A 17,671-nucleotide genomic window follows, 5' to 3' on the forward strand; every position below is an offset into this window, starting at 1 on the left:
GCTGCAGGATTTGCAAAAGCATGGAAATGTGAGGGACTTAGGTCTTTGGGGAACTGTAGGAAGTTTGTTTTGGCTGCTCTGCCAGATGAACGTGAGGGGAGATGAAGCTCGAGCGATTTGCAGAGGTCTGACGGTGAACTCTGGACTGCTCGGGACTTTGCCCCACAGGTGGTAGAGAGTTTGAGATTGTACTGGGGAATAGTGTCTCTGGTGCCTTTGTATTTTAGTGAGGTCACCCTTAAGGCCTGGAATGGGAAGGGTCTGGAGGTAGGAGACTAGTGAGGAGGCTTTTGGAGTGAATTCAGGTATTGGCCTTGGGAATAGAAAAGATGGGGCATATTTGAGGGCTCTTGAGCCTGTAGCGTTAGTGGAACGTGGTGCCCGGGTTGATTGCTGAATTTGGGGGTGAACATGAAGGATGGTGCTTTCAGAAGAGAAGATGGTATGATTGAGTTAAAAAATATAGGGTAGGAAGGGAGAAGATGACTGTTTGATTTTAGCTGGGTTAGGTTTGAAATGCTGGTGGCGTATCTAGGTGAAGATGACCACTGGGTCATTGGGAAATTGGTTCTGGAGCTCAGGAATGTTGTGTAGAATTGAGATAAAGATTTGGGAATCAGGGGCTTCCTTGGTGGTGCAGTGGTTAAAGAATCCGCCTGCCAGTGCAGAGGACACGGGTTTGAGCCCTGGTCGGGGAAGATCCCACATGCCACAGAGCAGCTAAGCCCATGCGCCACAACTACTGAGCCTGTGCTCTAGAGCCTGCAAGCCACAACTACTGAGCCCACGTGCCACAACTGCTGAAGCCTGTGCACCTAGAGCCCATGCTCTGCAACAAGAGAAGCCACCACAATGACAAGCCCGTGCACCGCAATGAAGAGTAGCCCCTGCTCGCCACAACTAGAGAAAGCCCACACACAGCAACAAAGACCCAGTGCAGCCAAAAATAAATTTTAAAAAAATTGGGGAATCATTAACTTTATTGTTGAAACCTTGATGAAGTTGAGTGTACAAAAGAGTATATATATAGAATGAGAAGCGAGTCACAGGTGGAAACTTGGGGAACACCTTCATTTAAAAGAACAGTTGGAATAGTAGAATCACGACTTAATCACTCTGCCAGATACTAAGGTTATAAAACTACTGAAATTATTTCAGTACATTGGGATGAGATCTGTGACAGAGGTGTATGGTGGGTACTCTGAGAACCTAGCAGAAGTGAGGCCTCAGTCAGCCTGGACATGAGGGTAGGCTTCCTGGAGGACTTAGCATGAAGCTGTGCTCTGAGGGGACACATTGCTGTAGCCAGAGGAGAGAGGTGGAGTGTTTTTGGCAGGGGGCGATGGCAAAGTCATTAGGCCCAAACAGCCTGGTAGACCAGGCAGGTGTTGATTATCAATAGAACATCAGGTGCAAGACTGAGAATGGTGGGGCCAGGTGGAGAAGGCCTGAGGCGTCACACTGAGAAGCTTGGGTTTTACCCTGATGGTGCCGGGCAGTCTCTGAAGAGTTTAGTGACGTGGTTGAATTTGCATCCTCTGTCATCCTGGGGACAGTGTAGAGTGTGGCTTTGAGCAGGTCAAAGCTGGAAGCCAGCAGACTGATTAAAAGGGTGTTGTCCAGGCAAGAAAAATGAGGTTGAACCAGGAGCTAGGGAAGAAGTGCAGACTGGGTTAGTGTAATGTGTAGAGGTAAAATCTGAAGGACTTTGTGACAAAATGCAGGGGGTGGGATGGCAAAGGGAAGAAACCAGAACAACTCTGGGGATTCTGGGTGAGTAGTGTCGTCATCCCTTGATGTGGGCAGTGTAGGTGGGAATGCAAGCTTGGGAGAAAAGAGAGTGGGTTCAGTTTTGTACGTGTTAAGTTTGAGGGACCTGGGAGATCTCCAGGTGGGTGTATTTTGGAGGAAGTTGGAAAGGTGTGTTTACTTTCGGGAGAGGACAGAGTTCAGGCTTGAGTGTTGGTTTATATGCTGTAGTTTACACTGTGAAAGCAGTTGAGAAAAGTGCTCAGGGACCGTGCAGTGTGCGCAGTGGGCTCCTGGTAGAATGTGGGCAACCCCACTGCCGTAGGGGAGCCTGCATAGGAACGGCCGGGGAGTAGCATGATTGCAGTACACAGGGTTAGTAGTATGAAATGTGGCAGAATGGCCTGGAAAGTGCCAGGATTGAGGGAATTTTTGTATGATTTGTTAGCTCATCTCTTTTTAATGGAAGAGGGTGACTTTTACTTGTTTGTTGCCAGTGGAGAAGGAGGAGGTTGAAAATTCCAGATGCAGCAGGGATAATGGATTGAGCAAGGTTCATTAGCAGGAAGGGGATTTTTTTTTTCTTATGTACAATTTTTAAAAGTTACTTTCCATTTACAGTTATTACAAAATATTGGCTCTATTCCTCATGTTGTACACTACATCCTTTAGCTTCTCTTACACCTAATAGTTTGTACCTCTGACTCCCCACCCCTGTGTTGCCCCTTCCCCCCTCTCCTACTGGTAACCACTAGTTTGTTTAAAAATTTATTTTATATATTTATTATTTTTGGCTGCATTGGGTCTTCATTGCTGCACGCGGGCTTTCTCTAGTTGCGGTGAACAGGGGCTACTCTTCGTTGCTGTGTGCAGGCTTCTGATTGCAGTGGCTTCTATTGTTGCAGAGCACGAGCTCTAGGCAGGCAGGCTTCAGTAGTTGTGGCTCGCGGGCTCTAGAACGCAGGCTCAATAGTAGTGGCGCACAGGCTTAGTTGCTCCACGGCATGTGGGATCTTCCCGGACCAGGGCTTGAACCCGTGTACCCTGCATTGGCAGGCGGATTCTTAACCACTGCACCACCAGGGAAGTCCTGTTGTATTTGTTTAGATTCCACATGCAGGTGATATCATACAGTATTTATCTTTCTCTGTCAAACTTATTTCACTTAGCACAATGCTCTCCAAGCCCATCCGTGTTACTACAAATGGCAAAATCTCATTCTTTTTTATGGCTGAATAGTATTCCATTGCAGAGTAGGGGATTTTGAATCCATGAAGGGAGGAGCAGCAGGAGGGAAGGAGATAAAGGTGGGGGATATAGGTAAATTATATGGCAGAGGGGAGATTGAGAGCGTTCGTGTCTGGGGATTTCTTTTTCTTTTCTTTCTTTCTTTTTTCTGGCCATGCTGCACGGCATGTGGGATCTTAGTTCCCCAACCAGGGATTGAACCCACGCCCCCTGCTTTGGAAGCACGGAGTCCTAACCACTGGACGGTCAGGGAAGTCCCTGGGGATTTTCTTTTTGAAATTAGAAGTGTGGCCATCTGATAAGAGTGGAAGTAGGCATGGGTTGAGGGGCCACAAGAAAGGTGGTAAATGATAACATGAGCCATGTGGGGATAGGATGGAGGAAGGTGCAGGGGCTAGCTTTGAAAATGGTGGCACTGCCTTGTCTATAGAATATGAATGTGGAGCCTGCGTTTGAGAACAGGAAGATGAGTGAATCCTCAAGGGAGAACTTGGTTTCAGTTAAGACCAGAAAGAAGAAGAGTTTCACTTACAAAGGAAGCAGTGTTCCAGAGAGAGTTTAGGCCGAGCAGTGAAGGTATTAGCAGAGTTGGGGGTTAGGAGCCATGCAGAAAAGTAAAGTTTTGGGAATGCTAGAGATGTGTAGTGGCTGCAGGGCTTTGTATTTGGCAAGTGAATAAACTAGCCTCAGGGTTCTGAATGGATCCCTTGTGAAGTTCCTTTCACGCTGGCTTAGGATGAGGTTGAGCCTGTTAAGAGAGAGGCCTGATGACGTCTGCATTTAAGCTGGGCTTTGGCTCAGCTTCCTCGTAAAATTTAGGTGAAAGTTTTTATGGGGCATCCATTGTTCTCCCTCCTGGAACTTGCCAATATCTCAGATTTTTAGAATAGCAGGCCTTTTGAGGTTACGGGGAGGGGGAAGGGTAAGCTGTGACAAAGTGAGAGGGTGGCATGGACATATATACACTACCAAACATAAAATAGATAGCTAGTGGGAAGCAGCCGCATAGCACAGGGAGATCAGCTCGGTGCTTTGTGACCACCTAGAGGGGTGGGATAGGGAGGGTGGGAGGGAGGCGCAAGAGGGAGGGGATATGGGGATATATGTATATGTATAACTGATTCACTTTGTTGTAAAGCAGAAACTAACACACCATTGTAAAGCAATTATACTCCAATAAAGATGTTAAAAAAGATAAATAAATTTAAAAAAATCCTTAATGAAGAATGGGTGTGTTAATCTAATAATTTCTTGGGTTTTTTTTTTTCAGTTTATGTTTTCAAAATATAAATTAAACTTTATTTTCCACTAACACAGCTGAAAAGCACTTTTACTTGTCCTTGACATTAATATAGTACCCTTGATTCATATGAGCACTCTTTATTATGTTTCTGTATGTGCCTTTTTTCTAAGGATCGCAACAATGCAAGACAAATTCACGAGGGCGCAAGTTTACCTTTTTTTGAAGTGTTTGTTGATGCTCCCCTGCATGTTTGTGAACAGAGGGATGTCAAAGGACTCTACAAAAAAGCACGGGCTGGAGAAATTAAAGGTAAGTAATATTTTTTTCCGAGTTTGTCTTTCCTTAGATGTTTCATCTTACCATATCTGAGACTGATAATCTATTCTAAGAGATGGAAGTTTTCAAACAACTTGGAGCTCCCTGAGAAGAGAAAGCAGGTCTTGTTACACTGTTGTATCTCTCAGGCCTACCAGTAGTACCTGGCACTGTGTACACTCAGTATCATCGATCAGGTTGAACTCCTACTCACAAGGCAGTTTTAGAGGATTGGGACTTTGGGAAGCCTATTTGGTATAATTAGGTACCTAGCATTAGATTGGCTATTAGTTGGATAGTTGCTGCCACTTCTGTTCTCTTTGTTCCAGTGAAAATGTAGGGCATTCCATAGCTACTGGGAAAAATGCCTGAATTATAAGCATCTTGAGAGCAAGGAAAATGTCTCTCTTATTTATATCATAGTGCCGGGAATGGTCTGAAATTCATTCTATGTATGATTGTTGCATTAGATTAAATGAACATATCTGTGATTTTATCAAAGTACATACAGCTTGTATTTTCGATTTTATGGTCTGCTCCCAGAGTTTCAACTATGATGAAAATTTGGACATAGAAAGAGACATTTAGAACCCGTTCTGCTGTCGCCCTTGATACCAGTCATTCTGTTTATCTTTTAGACATTCTCTGACATTAGCCCTGGTCTATTACCGGTATTAACAGTAACAGAGGGCATGCCAGCATAAGAAAAATCAAAGATAGGTTCAGCATTGTTTGGGATCAATTCATGCCCCTAACTTTTGTTTGCCTTCCCAGCAGGGAGTGTGATAGCCTCAGACTCCCAGGAGCTCTATGAAGTGTAGATTTTGGCACCAGCTTCCGGCCCTAGAAAGGAAAAGGTGGAACAGGAAGGAAAATGCTTGTTATTCTGGGCTCTTCTGTTTGGACCTGGGAGCCCATTAGCAGTTGGGGCAAGTTCCACTGGCCGTGGTGAATCTGGTTCCTTGGGCAGGGCTCGTATCCAGTCTTACCATCATGGAGACTCAGGTTTCACCCATTAAGCCTGTACTTTCTTGACTCAGTGAGAATAAGCTGCCTGACCTGAATAATATATGACAACAGGAGGGAAAACAGTTTATCCATTTAATTTCTAGGTCACCCTCTCTCTGTTGACGGCCAGTGTGCACTTCTGTTTTTTGTAATAGAGATTTGCAAAGAGAAGCAGAACAGTGTGTCCAGGATCCTGAAGTCTGAATCTTTTACTTGTTTTAACTGTACTTGGTTTTGTTGTTTTTGCAAGGATGGATTGGTGAGGGAGGTAGATTTGTTTGCTCAGCTGGAGTAAGCACCCTGTGAGCCAGGACAACATCTTTACCATTTCTGTATTTTTAGAATTTAGCATGGAGCATGGCCCAAAGCATAATACTTGGTACACACACACAGTAAATGCTTGTCGAATGGATTAGAAGGTGGAGTGGAAATTGGATGTTCAACACTTTGATCAATGCTTTCTATTTGCAGGGTTTATATCTGGTGCTGGGGATGTAAAGATGAATAATAAGACTGAATCCAAAATACCTTGAGTCACTTACAGTTTGCATTCTGTATCTGGGAGTGTGCTTGTATTCGTTCAGTTTTGTATGTTTTACTTGTTTACCAGGTGTTTCTTAATTCCTTTGAATAGACATTGATAAAATGTTCTTAGGTTAATGTATACCTGTGTGCATGTGTGTACACACATTTATTTATTTTAGGTTTGCCATGGTTCTAGAGTTCCTGACTGGACAGTTTTCAAAATCATTTACTCATTGTAAGAATGGTGCTTAAAAAGTTTCCTACCAATGCTATTTCAGAGCCTTGATGGTAAACATTTCAGGGACAGCTGGGATTGCATACATTCAGCAGACTTCAGGCTTTTATATGGCATTTACTAAAGTGTAGATATATGCCTGTGTCAGCTACTCTAATACCTAGATTATTTTCACGAGTAACGCTCAAGTAGTTATTATTTACTTAAATATAAACGTTTTTCTCACAGTATACATTTACTGTAAAATCATTTATGGGCTAAATTAACTAGGAAGAGACTTCCTGGGCTTTTAAAATGTTAATCCAAGTCTTCTAACACAGTGATCCTCAAAGCTTTGCTGCACATAAGCATTATCTGGTGGGACTTAAACAATCTAGTGCCAAGGCTGTACCCCAGACCATTGGAACCAGAATCTCTTAAGGGTGGGACCCAGTGATTCCAGCGTGTAGCTACACTTGAGAATCAGAGCTTAAGAACTAGTGTTTTAACCAGGTTTGTCTTTTCCCCGCCCATTTTATTGTGACTCACCACTAATACTGCTGGGAATATTGGTAATGCAAAAATTTCTTCTTCTTGGGTTCAGGACTTCATGTGATACTTAAAAATATGAAATAGAAAAAAAATGAAATAGATGGGCTGTAGACTTGTAGTGTTTATTTTAAAGCTTTTTAGTAATGATTTTAAGTTCATGTTTACCATCCTAACCCAAGAATGACTTGGCATTCCAAGGCAGACAGATCTCGAATGACTTAGGTATGGAATAATATGAAAGATAGGAATAGCATATCTTCAGCTCAGCCAGCCTATTCTGTGGTTAACATCATGTGTTCTTTCTCCTCTAGGCAGTTACACGGTAGCACATATACAGATAGGGAAAATCTAAATAGTGGTTAATATCTAAATTGGTTACATTTGATTGTGGAACATTTTTGGTGATACAACAGGATTCCTTACTTGTGTTCTGCTGAAGCTAATAGTAGTTAATCTGTCTTGCCTGAACACTTAATGTGATGGCAGAAGAACCCTGCAGAGCTTCAATTCGGCTGTAGATAATCCTGGTGAATATAATGGACAGATTGACTTGGCGTTGGTTTTTGTGCTGAGGGAGAAAAAATCTTGTCGAGTTTGGTTTTATGCCCAAGGTTTAGGCACTATATCCTGTGTTCCTGTGGAGAAATTGGATGCTCTGGATTACTTGGTATTCATTTCTGTTTTCTTCACAGGCACTGTAGGCATTTACTTAACAGAAAAAAGGAAGGGTGATAGAAATATCATCAATCTTCATTATTTGAAGATTCCAGATTTGCAAATGTGCCTACTCACTAAAATTTATTTGTTACCCCACATCCATATACCCACAGTGCTTTGGCTGTCACTTGTAGACACACACAGAGCAGCAAAATTTTAGTCACCCAGAATATACATTCCCAGCTGAAGTTGAACAAGGCTTTTGTGTTTCAGCTCTCATACTGTAAAGAAGTGTCCTTTTGGTGGCCTGTTTAGTGCTATGTGTTTTGCTTTTTTTTGTTTCTTTTTGTTGGTGATTTTGCTGTTTAAAATGGCCCCCCGGCACAGTGCTGAAGTACTGTCCAGTGTTCCCAAGTGCAGGAAGACTGACCTGCCTTGTGGAGAAAATACATGTGTTAGATAAGCTTTGTTCAGACATGAGTTCTGGTGCTGTTGGCCATGAGTTCGGTGTTAATGAATCAGCACTATATATGAAATAAGGTGTCTTTAAACAGAAACACTCATAAAACAAATATATTAATTGGTTGATAAAAATTTGGTGACTAGAGGCTCACAGGAAGCCAAACCCACATTTCTCCTAGAAGCAGTGGTTCAGTATTCACTAATTTTGTGTGTGTGGCAACTTATTGAAGAGAACTACTGCGAATAAGAAGGATCGACTGTTTGTGTTCAAAGAAGAAACAAAAGTTTAATTAGAAATCTTCTCCCAGGAAAGAAGTTTCAATATTATAGCCCCGTAACTTAGAAGGGGCAGCATAAATATGAACTTCAGCATAGCAGAGACTTGCACTGAGGAAACAAACCTGTTTTAATTTCCACTCCCTCTATTATCTTTTACCTTTTATAGGTTTCACTGGGATTGATTCTGAATATGAAAAACCAGAGGCCCCGGAATTGGTGCTGAAAACAGACTCCTGTGATGTAAATGACTGTGTCCAGCAGGTTGTGGAGCTTCTACAGGAACGGGTAAGCAGAGGTCCACGAGGGGATCCCCAGAGAATAATTACATCCATCTCATAACATTCCCCCTCCAAAAAAGGGTGGTGGTAATATGGAGTAACATTTGTTTCTTTTTTGCGGTACGCGGGCCTCTCACTGTTGTGGCCTCTCCCGTTGCGGAGCACAGGCTCCGGACGCGCAGGCTCAGCGGCCATGGCTCACGGGCCCAGCCACTCCACGGCATGTGGGATTTTCCTGGACCGGGGCATGAACCCGTGTGCCCTGCATCGTCAGGCAGACTCTCAACCACTGCACCACCAGGGAAGCCCTGTTTGGTTTTTTTGATGTTAGTTGTGTGAGTTCTTTGTATATTTTGGATATACACCCCTTACCAGCTATATCATTTGTGAATATCTTCTCCCATTCAGTAGGTGGCCTTTTTGTTTTGTTGATAGTTTCCTTTGCTGTGCAAAAGCTTTTTAGTTTGATGTAGTCCCATTTGTTTACTTTTACATTTGTTTCCCTTGCCTGAGGAGACATAGCCAAAAAAAAAATATTATTAAGACCAAAGAGCATACTGCCTGTGTTTTCTTGTAGAAGTTTTATGGTTTCAGGTCTTACATTTAAGTCTTTAACCCATTTTGAATCTATTTTTGTATATGGTGTGAGAAAGTAGTCCCAGTTTGATTCTTTTTTTTAAAATTAATTAGTTAATTAATTATTCTCTCTCTCTCTCTCTCTCTCTCTCTCTCTCTCTCTCTCTCTCTCTCTCTCTCACACACACACACACACACACACACACACACACAGTATTTTATTTTTACAAGAGATAGACTGACACCAAGCATTGTAAATGGATGACCACAACAAAAGTAACAATGATTGTAATTACCAAACATGAAACACACTCATACTATGTCATAATATTGACATTCAGTCCAGTAATCCTCCACTGTAACAGCTCCTTTACTTTGCAGTGGAAATTGATTTGTATATTTTTTGCCTCTGAGTCCTTGTGGGATTTTTTTTTTTAATTCAAACAGAAAGTCACAAAAATTATAATCATCCTCATCAGTTCACTCAGTCCCATGTAATTAATTTTTTTTTTCATCTTGATCTTTTGTTAGCACTTTTATGAGTTCATCAGTTTTTCATTAGAGTTCTGAAAATGCTTATTCATTCAGTTCAGCAGTACAGTCAGTTACCAGAAACCTGTACTTGTAAGAGTCTTTTCCATGAATTCCTTGAAGATGAAACCCTTTTATAGGAACATTTTTGCAAAAGCATCAGAGTACACCCAGAACTGTCTGTAAATGACAAAAGACTTAAAAATGACCATGGTTAAAGATTTGAGGAAAGTTCATAATAATGCAATTGACAAGGAAATTTAGTTATTTCTGAAATATACATTTTAAAGTAATAACTAGAATTATGACTTATAACATTATACCAGAACATATAAGATTTTTAGAAATTTCATGTAATGTCTGAAACATTTATATTAACATATTTCCATACAAATAACCCAATGAAAGTTTAGTGTTAGTTGTTTTGTTTGTTTTTTTATACTGCCGGTTCTTATTAGTCATCAATTTTATACACATCAGTGTATACATGTCAATCCCAATCGCCCAATTCAGCACACCACCATCCCCACCCCAACGCAGTTTTCCCCCCTTGGTGTCCATATGTCTGTTCTCTACATCTGTGTCTCAACTACTGCCCTACAAACCGGCTCATCTGTACCATTTTTCTAGGTTCCACCTACATGCGTTAATATATGATATTTGTTTTTCTCTTTCTGACTTACTTCACTCTGTATGACAGTCTCTAGATCTATCCACGTCTCAGCAAATGACTCAATTTCGTTCCTTTTTATGGCTGAGTAATATTCCATTGTATATATATACCACAACTTCTTTATCCATTCATCTGTCGTTGGGCATTAGTGGGATTGCTGGATCATATGGTAAATCTATTTTTAGTTTTTTAAGGAACCTCCATACTGTTCTCCGTAGTGGCCGTATCAATTTACATTCCCACCAACAGTGCAAGAGGGTTCCCTTTTCTCTGCACCCTCTCCACCATTTGTTGTTTGTAGACTTTCTGATGATGCCCATTCTAACTGGTGTGAGGTGATACCTCATTGTAGTTTTTTTTTTTTTTTTTTGTGGTATGTGGGCCTCTCACTGTTGTGGCCTCTCCCGCTGCAGAGCACAGGCTCTGGACGCTCAGGCTCAGTGGCCATGGCTCATGGGCCTAGCCGCTCCACGGCATGTGGGATCTTCCCGGACTGGGGCACGAACCCGCGTCCCCAGCATCAGCAGGAAGACTCTCAACCACTGTGCCACCAGGGAAGCCCCTCATTGTAGTTTTGATTTGCATTTCTCTAATAATTAGTGAGGTTGAGCAGCTTTTCATGTGCTTCTTGGCCATCTGCATGTCTTCTTTGGAAAAATGTCTATTTAGGTCTTCTGCCCATTTTTGGATTGGGTTGTTTGTTTCTTTAATATTGAGCTGCATGAGCTGTTTATACATTTTGGAGATTAATCCTTTGTCCGTTGATTCGTTCGCAAATATTTTCTCCCATTCTGAGGGCTGTCTTTTTGTCTTGTTTATGGTTTCTTTTGCGGTGCAAAAGCTGTGAAGTTTCCTTAGGTCCCATTTGTTTATTTTTGTTTTTATTTCCATTACTCTAGGAGGTAGATCAAAAAAAATCTTGCTGTGATTTATGTCAAAGAGTGTTCTTGCTATGTTTTCCTCTAAGAGTTTTATAGTGTCCAGTCTTACATTTAGGTCTCGAATCCATTTTGAGTTTATTTTTGTGTATGGTACTAGGGAGTGTTCTAATTTCATTCTTTTACATGTAGCTGTCCAGATTTCCCAGCGCCACTTACTGAAGAGACTGTCTTTTCTCCATTGTATATCTTTGCTTCCTTTGTCATAGATTAGTTGACCATAGGTGTGTGGGTTTATTGCTGGGCTTTCTATCTTGTTCCATTGATCTCTTTTTCTGTTTTTGTGCCAGTACCATATTGTCTTGATTACTGTAGCTTTGTAGTATAGTCTGAAGTCAGGGAGTCTGATTCCTCCAGCTCTGTTTTTTTCCCTCAAGACTGCTTTGGCTAGTTGGGATCTTCTGTGTCTCCATACAAACTTTAAGATGATTTGTTCTAGTTCTGTAAAAAATGCCATTGGTAATTTGATAGGGCTTGCATTGAATCTGTAGATTGGTTTGGGTAGTATATTCATTTTCACAATATTGATTCTTCCAATCCAAGAACATGGTATATCTCTCCATCTGTTGGTATCATCTTTAATTTCTTTCATCAGTGTCTTATAGTTTTCTGCATACAGGTCTTTTGTCTCCCTACGCAGGTTTATTCCTAGGTATTTTATTCTTTTTGTTGCAGTGGTAAATGGGAGTGTTTCCATAATTTCTCTTTCAGATTTTTCATCATTAGTGTATAGGAATGCAAGAGATTTCTGTGCATTAATTTTGTATCCTGCAAGTTTACCAAATTCATTGATTAGCTCTAGTAGTTTTCTGGTGGCATTTCTAGGATTCTCTATGTATAGTGTCATGTCATCTGCAAACAGTGAGAGTTTTACTTCTTCTTTTCCAATTTCTATTCCTTTTATTTCTTTTTCTTCTCTGATTGCCATGGCTAGGACTTCCAAAACTATGTTGAATAATGGTGAGAGTGGACATCCTTGTCTCGTTCTTGATCTTAGAGGAAATGCTTTCAGTTTCTCACCATTGAGAATGATGTTTGCTGTGGGTTTGTTGTATATGGCCTTTATTATGTTGAGGTAGGTTCCCTCTATGCCCACTTTCTGGAGAGTTTTTATCATAAAAGGGTGTTGAATTTTGTCAAAAGCTTTTTCTGCATCTATTGAGATGATCATATGGTTTTTATTCTTCAATTTGTTAATATGATGTATCACATTGATTGATTTGCATATATTGAAGAATCCTTGCATCCCTGGGATAAATCCCACTTGATCGTGGTGTATGATCCTTTTAATGTGTTGTTGGATTCTGTTTGCTAATATTTTGTTGAGGATTTTTGCATCTATATTCATCAGTGATATTGGTCTGTAATTTTCTTTTTTTGTAGTATCTTTGTCTGGTTTTGGTATCAGGGTGATGGTGGCCTCATAGAATGTGTTTGTGAGTGTTCCTTCCTCTGCAACTTTTTGGAAGAGTTTGAGAAGGATGAGTGTTAGCTCTTCTCTAAATGTTTGATAGAATTCACCTGTGAGGCCATCTGGTCCTGGACTTTTGTTTGTTGGAAGATTTTTAATCACGGTCTCAATTTCATTACTTGTGATTGGCCTGTTCATATTTTCTGTTTCTTCCTGGTTCAGTCTTGGAAGCTTATACCTTTCTAAGAATTGGTCCTTTTCTTCCAGGTTGTCCATTTTATTGGCATAGAGTTGCTTGTAGTAGTCTCTTAAGATGCTTTGTATTTCTGTGGTGTCTGTTGTAACTTCTCCTTTTTCATTTCTAATTTTATTGATTTGAGTCCTCTTCCTCTCCTCCTTGATGAGTCTGGCTAATGGTTTATCAATTTTGTTTATCTTCTCAAAGAACCAGCTTTTAGTTTTATTGATCTTTGCTATTGTTTTCTTTGTTTCTATTTCATTTATTTCTGCTCTGATCTTTATGATTTCTTTCCTTCTGCTAACTTGGGGTTTTGTTTGTTCTTCTTTCTCTAGTTGCTTTAGGTGTAATGTTAGATTGTTTACTTGAGATTTTTCTTGTTTCTTGAGGTAGGCTTGTATAGCTATAAACTTCCCTCTTAGAACTGCTTTTGCTGCATCCCATAGGTTTTGGATCGTTGTGTTTTCACTGTCATTTGTCTCTAGTATTTTTTGATTCCCTCTTTGATTTCTTTAGTGATCTCTTGATTAGTTAGTAACGTATTGCTTAGCCTCCATGTGTTTGTGTTTTTTATGTTTTTTTCCCTGTAATTCATTTCTAATCTCATAGCATTGTGGTCTGAAAAGAAGCTTGATATGATTCCAATTTTCTTAAATTTTGTGAGGCTTGATTTGTGACCCAAGATGTGATCTATCCTGGAGAATATTCCATGCGCACTTGAGAAGAAAGTGTAATCTGCTTTTTTGGATGGAATGTCCTATAAATGTCAATTAAATCTATGTGGTCTGTTGTTTCATTTAAAGCTTCTGTTTACTTATTTATTTTCATTTTGGATGATCTGTCCATTGGTGTAAGTGAGGTGTTAAAGTCCCTCAGTATTATTGTGTTACTGTCGATTTCCTGTTTTATAGCTGTTAGCTGTTGCCTTATGTATTGAGGTACTCTTATGTTGGGTGCACATATATTTATAATTGTTATATCTTCTTCTTGGATTGATCCCTTGATCATTATGTAGTGTCCTTCCTTGTCTCTTGTAACATTCTTTATTTTAAAGTTTATTTTATCTGATATGAGTATTGCTATTCCAGCTTTCTTTTTTTTTTTTTTTTTTTTTGCGGTACGCGGGTCTCTCACTGTTGTGGCCTCTCCCAGAGCACAGGCTCAGCGACCATAGCTCATGGGCCCAGCTGCTCCATGGCATGTGGGATCTTCCCGGACCGGGGCACGAACCCGTGTCCCTTGCATCAGCAGGGGGACTCTCAACCACTGCGCCACCAGGGAAGCCCTCCAGCTTTCTTTTGATTTCCATTTGCATCGAATATCTTTTTTCATCCCCTCACTTTCAGTCTGTATGTGTCCCTAGGTCTGAAGTGGGTCTCTTGCAGACAGCATATAGATGCGTATTGTTTTTGTATCCATTCAGCAAGCCTGGGTCTTTTGGTTGGATCATTTAATCCATTCACGTTTAAGGTAATTATCGATATGTATGTTCCTGTGACCATTTTCTTAATTGTTTTGGGTTTGTTTTTGTAGGTCCTTTTCTTCTCTTGTGTTTGCCACTTAGAGAAGTTCCTTTAGCATTTGATGTAGAGCTGGTTTGGTGGTGCTGAATTCTCTTAGCTTTAGCTTGTCTGTAAAGCTTTTGATTTCTCCATCGAATCTGAATGAGATCCTTGCTGGGTAGAGTAATCTTGGTTGTAGGTTCTTCCCTTTCATCACCTTAGGTATATCATGCCACTCCCTTCTGGCTTGTAGAGTTTCTGCTGAGAAATCAGCTGTTAACCTTATGGGAGTTCCCGTATATGTCATTTGTCGTTTTTCCCTTGCTGCTTTCAATAATTTTTCTTTAATGTTTGCCAATTTGATTACTGTGTGTCTCGGTGTGTTTCTCCGTGGGTTTATCCTGTATGGGACTCACTGCGCTTCCTGGACTTGGGTGGCTATTTCCCTTCCCATGTTAGGGAAGTTTTCGAGTATAATCTCTTCAAATATTTTCTCTGGTCCTTTCTCTCTCTTTTCTCCTTCTGGGACCCCTATAATGCAAATGTTGTTGCATTTAGTGTTGTTCCAGAGGTCTCTTAGGCTGTCTTCATTTCTTTTTATTGTTTTTTCTTTAGTCTGTTCCGCAGCGGTGGATTCCACCATTCTGTCTTCCAGGTCACTTATCTGTTCTTCTGCCTCAGTTATTCTGCTATTGAATCCTTCTAGTGTAGTTTTCATTTCAGTTATTGTATTGTTCATCTCTGGTTGTTTGTTCTTTAATTCTTCTAGGTCTTTGTTAAACATTTCTTGCATCTTCTCGATCTTTGCCTCCATTCTTTTTCTGAGGTCCTGGATCATCTTCACTATCATTATTCTGAATTCTTTTTCTGGAAGGTTGCCTCTCTCTACTTCATTTAGTTGTTTTTTTGGGGTTTTGTCTTGTTCCTTCATCTGGTACATAGCCCTCTGCCTTTTCATCTTGTGTATCGTTCCGTGAATGTGGGTTTTTGTTCCACAGGCTGCAGGATTGTAGTTCTTCTTGCTTCTGCTCCAGTTTGATTGTTTTGCATGTAGCTGTCCACTTTTCCCAAAATCATTTATTGAAGATGCTGTCTTTTTCCTATTGTATATTCTTGGCTCCTTTTTCATAGATTAATTGCCCATATAAGTGTGGGTTCATTTCTGGGCTCTCTGTTGTGTTCCTTTGATCTATGTGTCTGTTTTTGTATCAGTACCGTACTGTTTTGATGACAGTAGCTTTATACTGTAGTTTGAAATCAGGGAGCATGATACCTCCAGCTTTGTTCTTCTTTCTCAAGATTGTTTTAGCTGTTTGGGGTCTTTTGTGTTTCCATACAAATTTTACAATTATTTTTTCCAGTTCTGTAAAAAATGCCATTAGTATTTTGTTAGGAATTGAAGTGAATTTGTAGATTGCCTTGGGTAGTGTGGTCATTTTAACAATATTAATTCTTCTAGTCCATGACCAAGGTATATCTTTGCATGTTGGTGTCATCTTCAGTTTCTTTCATCAGTGTCTTATAGTTTTCTGAGAAGAAGTCTTTTACTTCCTTAGTTAGATTTATTCCTATTTTATTCTTTTTGATGTGATCGTAAATGGAATTATCTTCTTAATTTCTCTTTCTGATAGTTCATTGTTAGTGTATAGAAATGCAACAGATTTCTATATATTAATTTTGTGTCCTGCAACTTTACCAGATTCGTTGATTAGCTATAGTAGTTTTTGGTAGTGTCTTGAGGATTTTTTGTGTAAAGTATCATGTTAGCTGCAGTGACAGTGTTACTTCTTCCTTTCCAGTTTGGTTGCCTTTTATTTATTTTTCTTGTCTGATTGCTGTGACTAAGACTTCCAATACTATGTTGAATAAAAATGGTGAGAGTAGACAACTTTGTCTTGTTCCTGATCTTAGAGGAAATGCTTTAACCATTGAGTATGCTGTTAGCTGTGGGCTTATCATATATGGCCTTTATCATATTGAGGTGTGTTCTCTCTATACCCACTTTGTTGAGAGTTTTTATCGTAAATAGATGTTGAACTTTGTCAGAGGTTTTTTCTGCCTCTATCCATATGATCATATGATTTTTATTGTTCATATTGGTAATGTGGCATATCACATCAGTTGATTTGTGGATATCGAACCACCCTTTGCACCCCTGGGATTAATCCCACTTGATCAAGGTGTATGATCCTTTTAATGTGTTGTTGAATACATTAATTGCTGAATATGTGCATTTTAAATTCTTTATAGCACTGATGGCTTTCTGTGCATGTGTGTCACTGTGTTAGGTGCTGTGGGGGGCATCGTATATATACCACATGTGAAATATTCCAGTCAGTCTAAACCACAGGAGGCTTGAGAGACAAACAATCTTTTATTTTACCTGTAATTTTAACACACAAATACCTTATAGAGGAAATTCAGCCTTGGTTATTCAGCTCTACAGCTTGGCATCAGTATATTTTTAAGTTGAGTTACATAATATATTTAACTTTTCCTAAACATTTAGAGAGTCCAGATTTCCCCTGTGATAACTTGATGACATCTTATGGTTGACTTTTAGGGGGGTGAAGGTTCCAGGACATAACAACCTTTGTCTCGTTCCTGAACATATGGAAACGTAAAGAGGTTTGATGTTATCCAGAACTTGGGCCCACTAGGTGCATGATTCTCTGAGTTTAGTTTAATCTCAGTTTTTAGAAGTTATTTTTCTTCCCTTCTCTGCTCCTTTCTCCATACTTCCCTTTTTCCAGTGGAGGCTCACAGTTCATTTAGCTGAAGAGGATCTGGCCTTCATGTGGGAGTCAGTAGTTCCTTTCTCCCGAGTGGTGGGGTCCCTACCTTTGCTGTTCAGTGCTGCACAGCAACTCCTGATATGGTGGTAGACAGTTGGCGTTGCATCATTGCTCCTCATTCTGTCCTAACCGTGGCTTGTGATTTCTGAATCCACTCTTGACTTTTAAAATCCTATTACCATAAAACTCTTTCATCTAGTATTTCTTACTGGATATACTAGGCATAAAACTTTTAAATAAAAATTACCTATATCTGAATGTACTATGAATGTTTAGCCTTTGTATTTTTCCATATTATAAAATATTTACCAGATGATTAGTCTGGGACTTGCTTTCCTAATTTATTTCCCTTACATAAGCATTTTAGCTGAATAAATAAAAATAAAATGAATTGCTAACTGCCCTGCTCTGATGTTTTTCTTTATATATATTGATGTACTCTCTGCAGGTCAATGAGACCTAATCCCAGAAGGTTTT

The 17,671-nt window shown here is 40.1% G+C and overlaps 1 protein-coding gene across 2 annotated transcripts in view; it reads left to right on the forward strand.

Annotated features, from left to right (window-relative positions):
* PAPSS1 (3'-phosphoadenosine 5'-phosphosulfate synthase 1) overlaps nucleotides 1-17,671 on the forward strand; it is a gene marked incomplete at its 5' end in the record, with an annotated part of 109,291 nt that overhangs the window by 20,763 nt on the left and 70,857 nt on the right. For both annotated transcript variants that reach the window (XM_079699673.1, XM_079699672.1), the window contains 2 exons: nucleotides 4,411-4,549; nucleotides 8,419-8,537. In XM_079699673.1, coding sequence (XP_079555799.1) covers nucleotides 4,411-4,549; nucleotides 8,419-8,537 — 258 coding nt within the window. The remainder of the gene's footprint in view (nucleotides 1-4,410; nucleotides 4,550-8,418; nucleotides 8,538-17,671) is intronic.

The sequence above is a fragment of the Hyperoodon ampullatus genome (assembly GCF_949752795.1).
Source record: "Hyperoodon ampullatus genome assembly, chromosome: 1".
NCBI classification, from domain to species: domain Eukaryota; kingdom Metazoa; phylum Chordata; class Mammalia; order Artiodactyla; family Ziphiidae; genus Hyperoodon; species Hyperoodon ampullatus.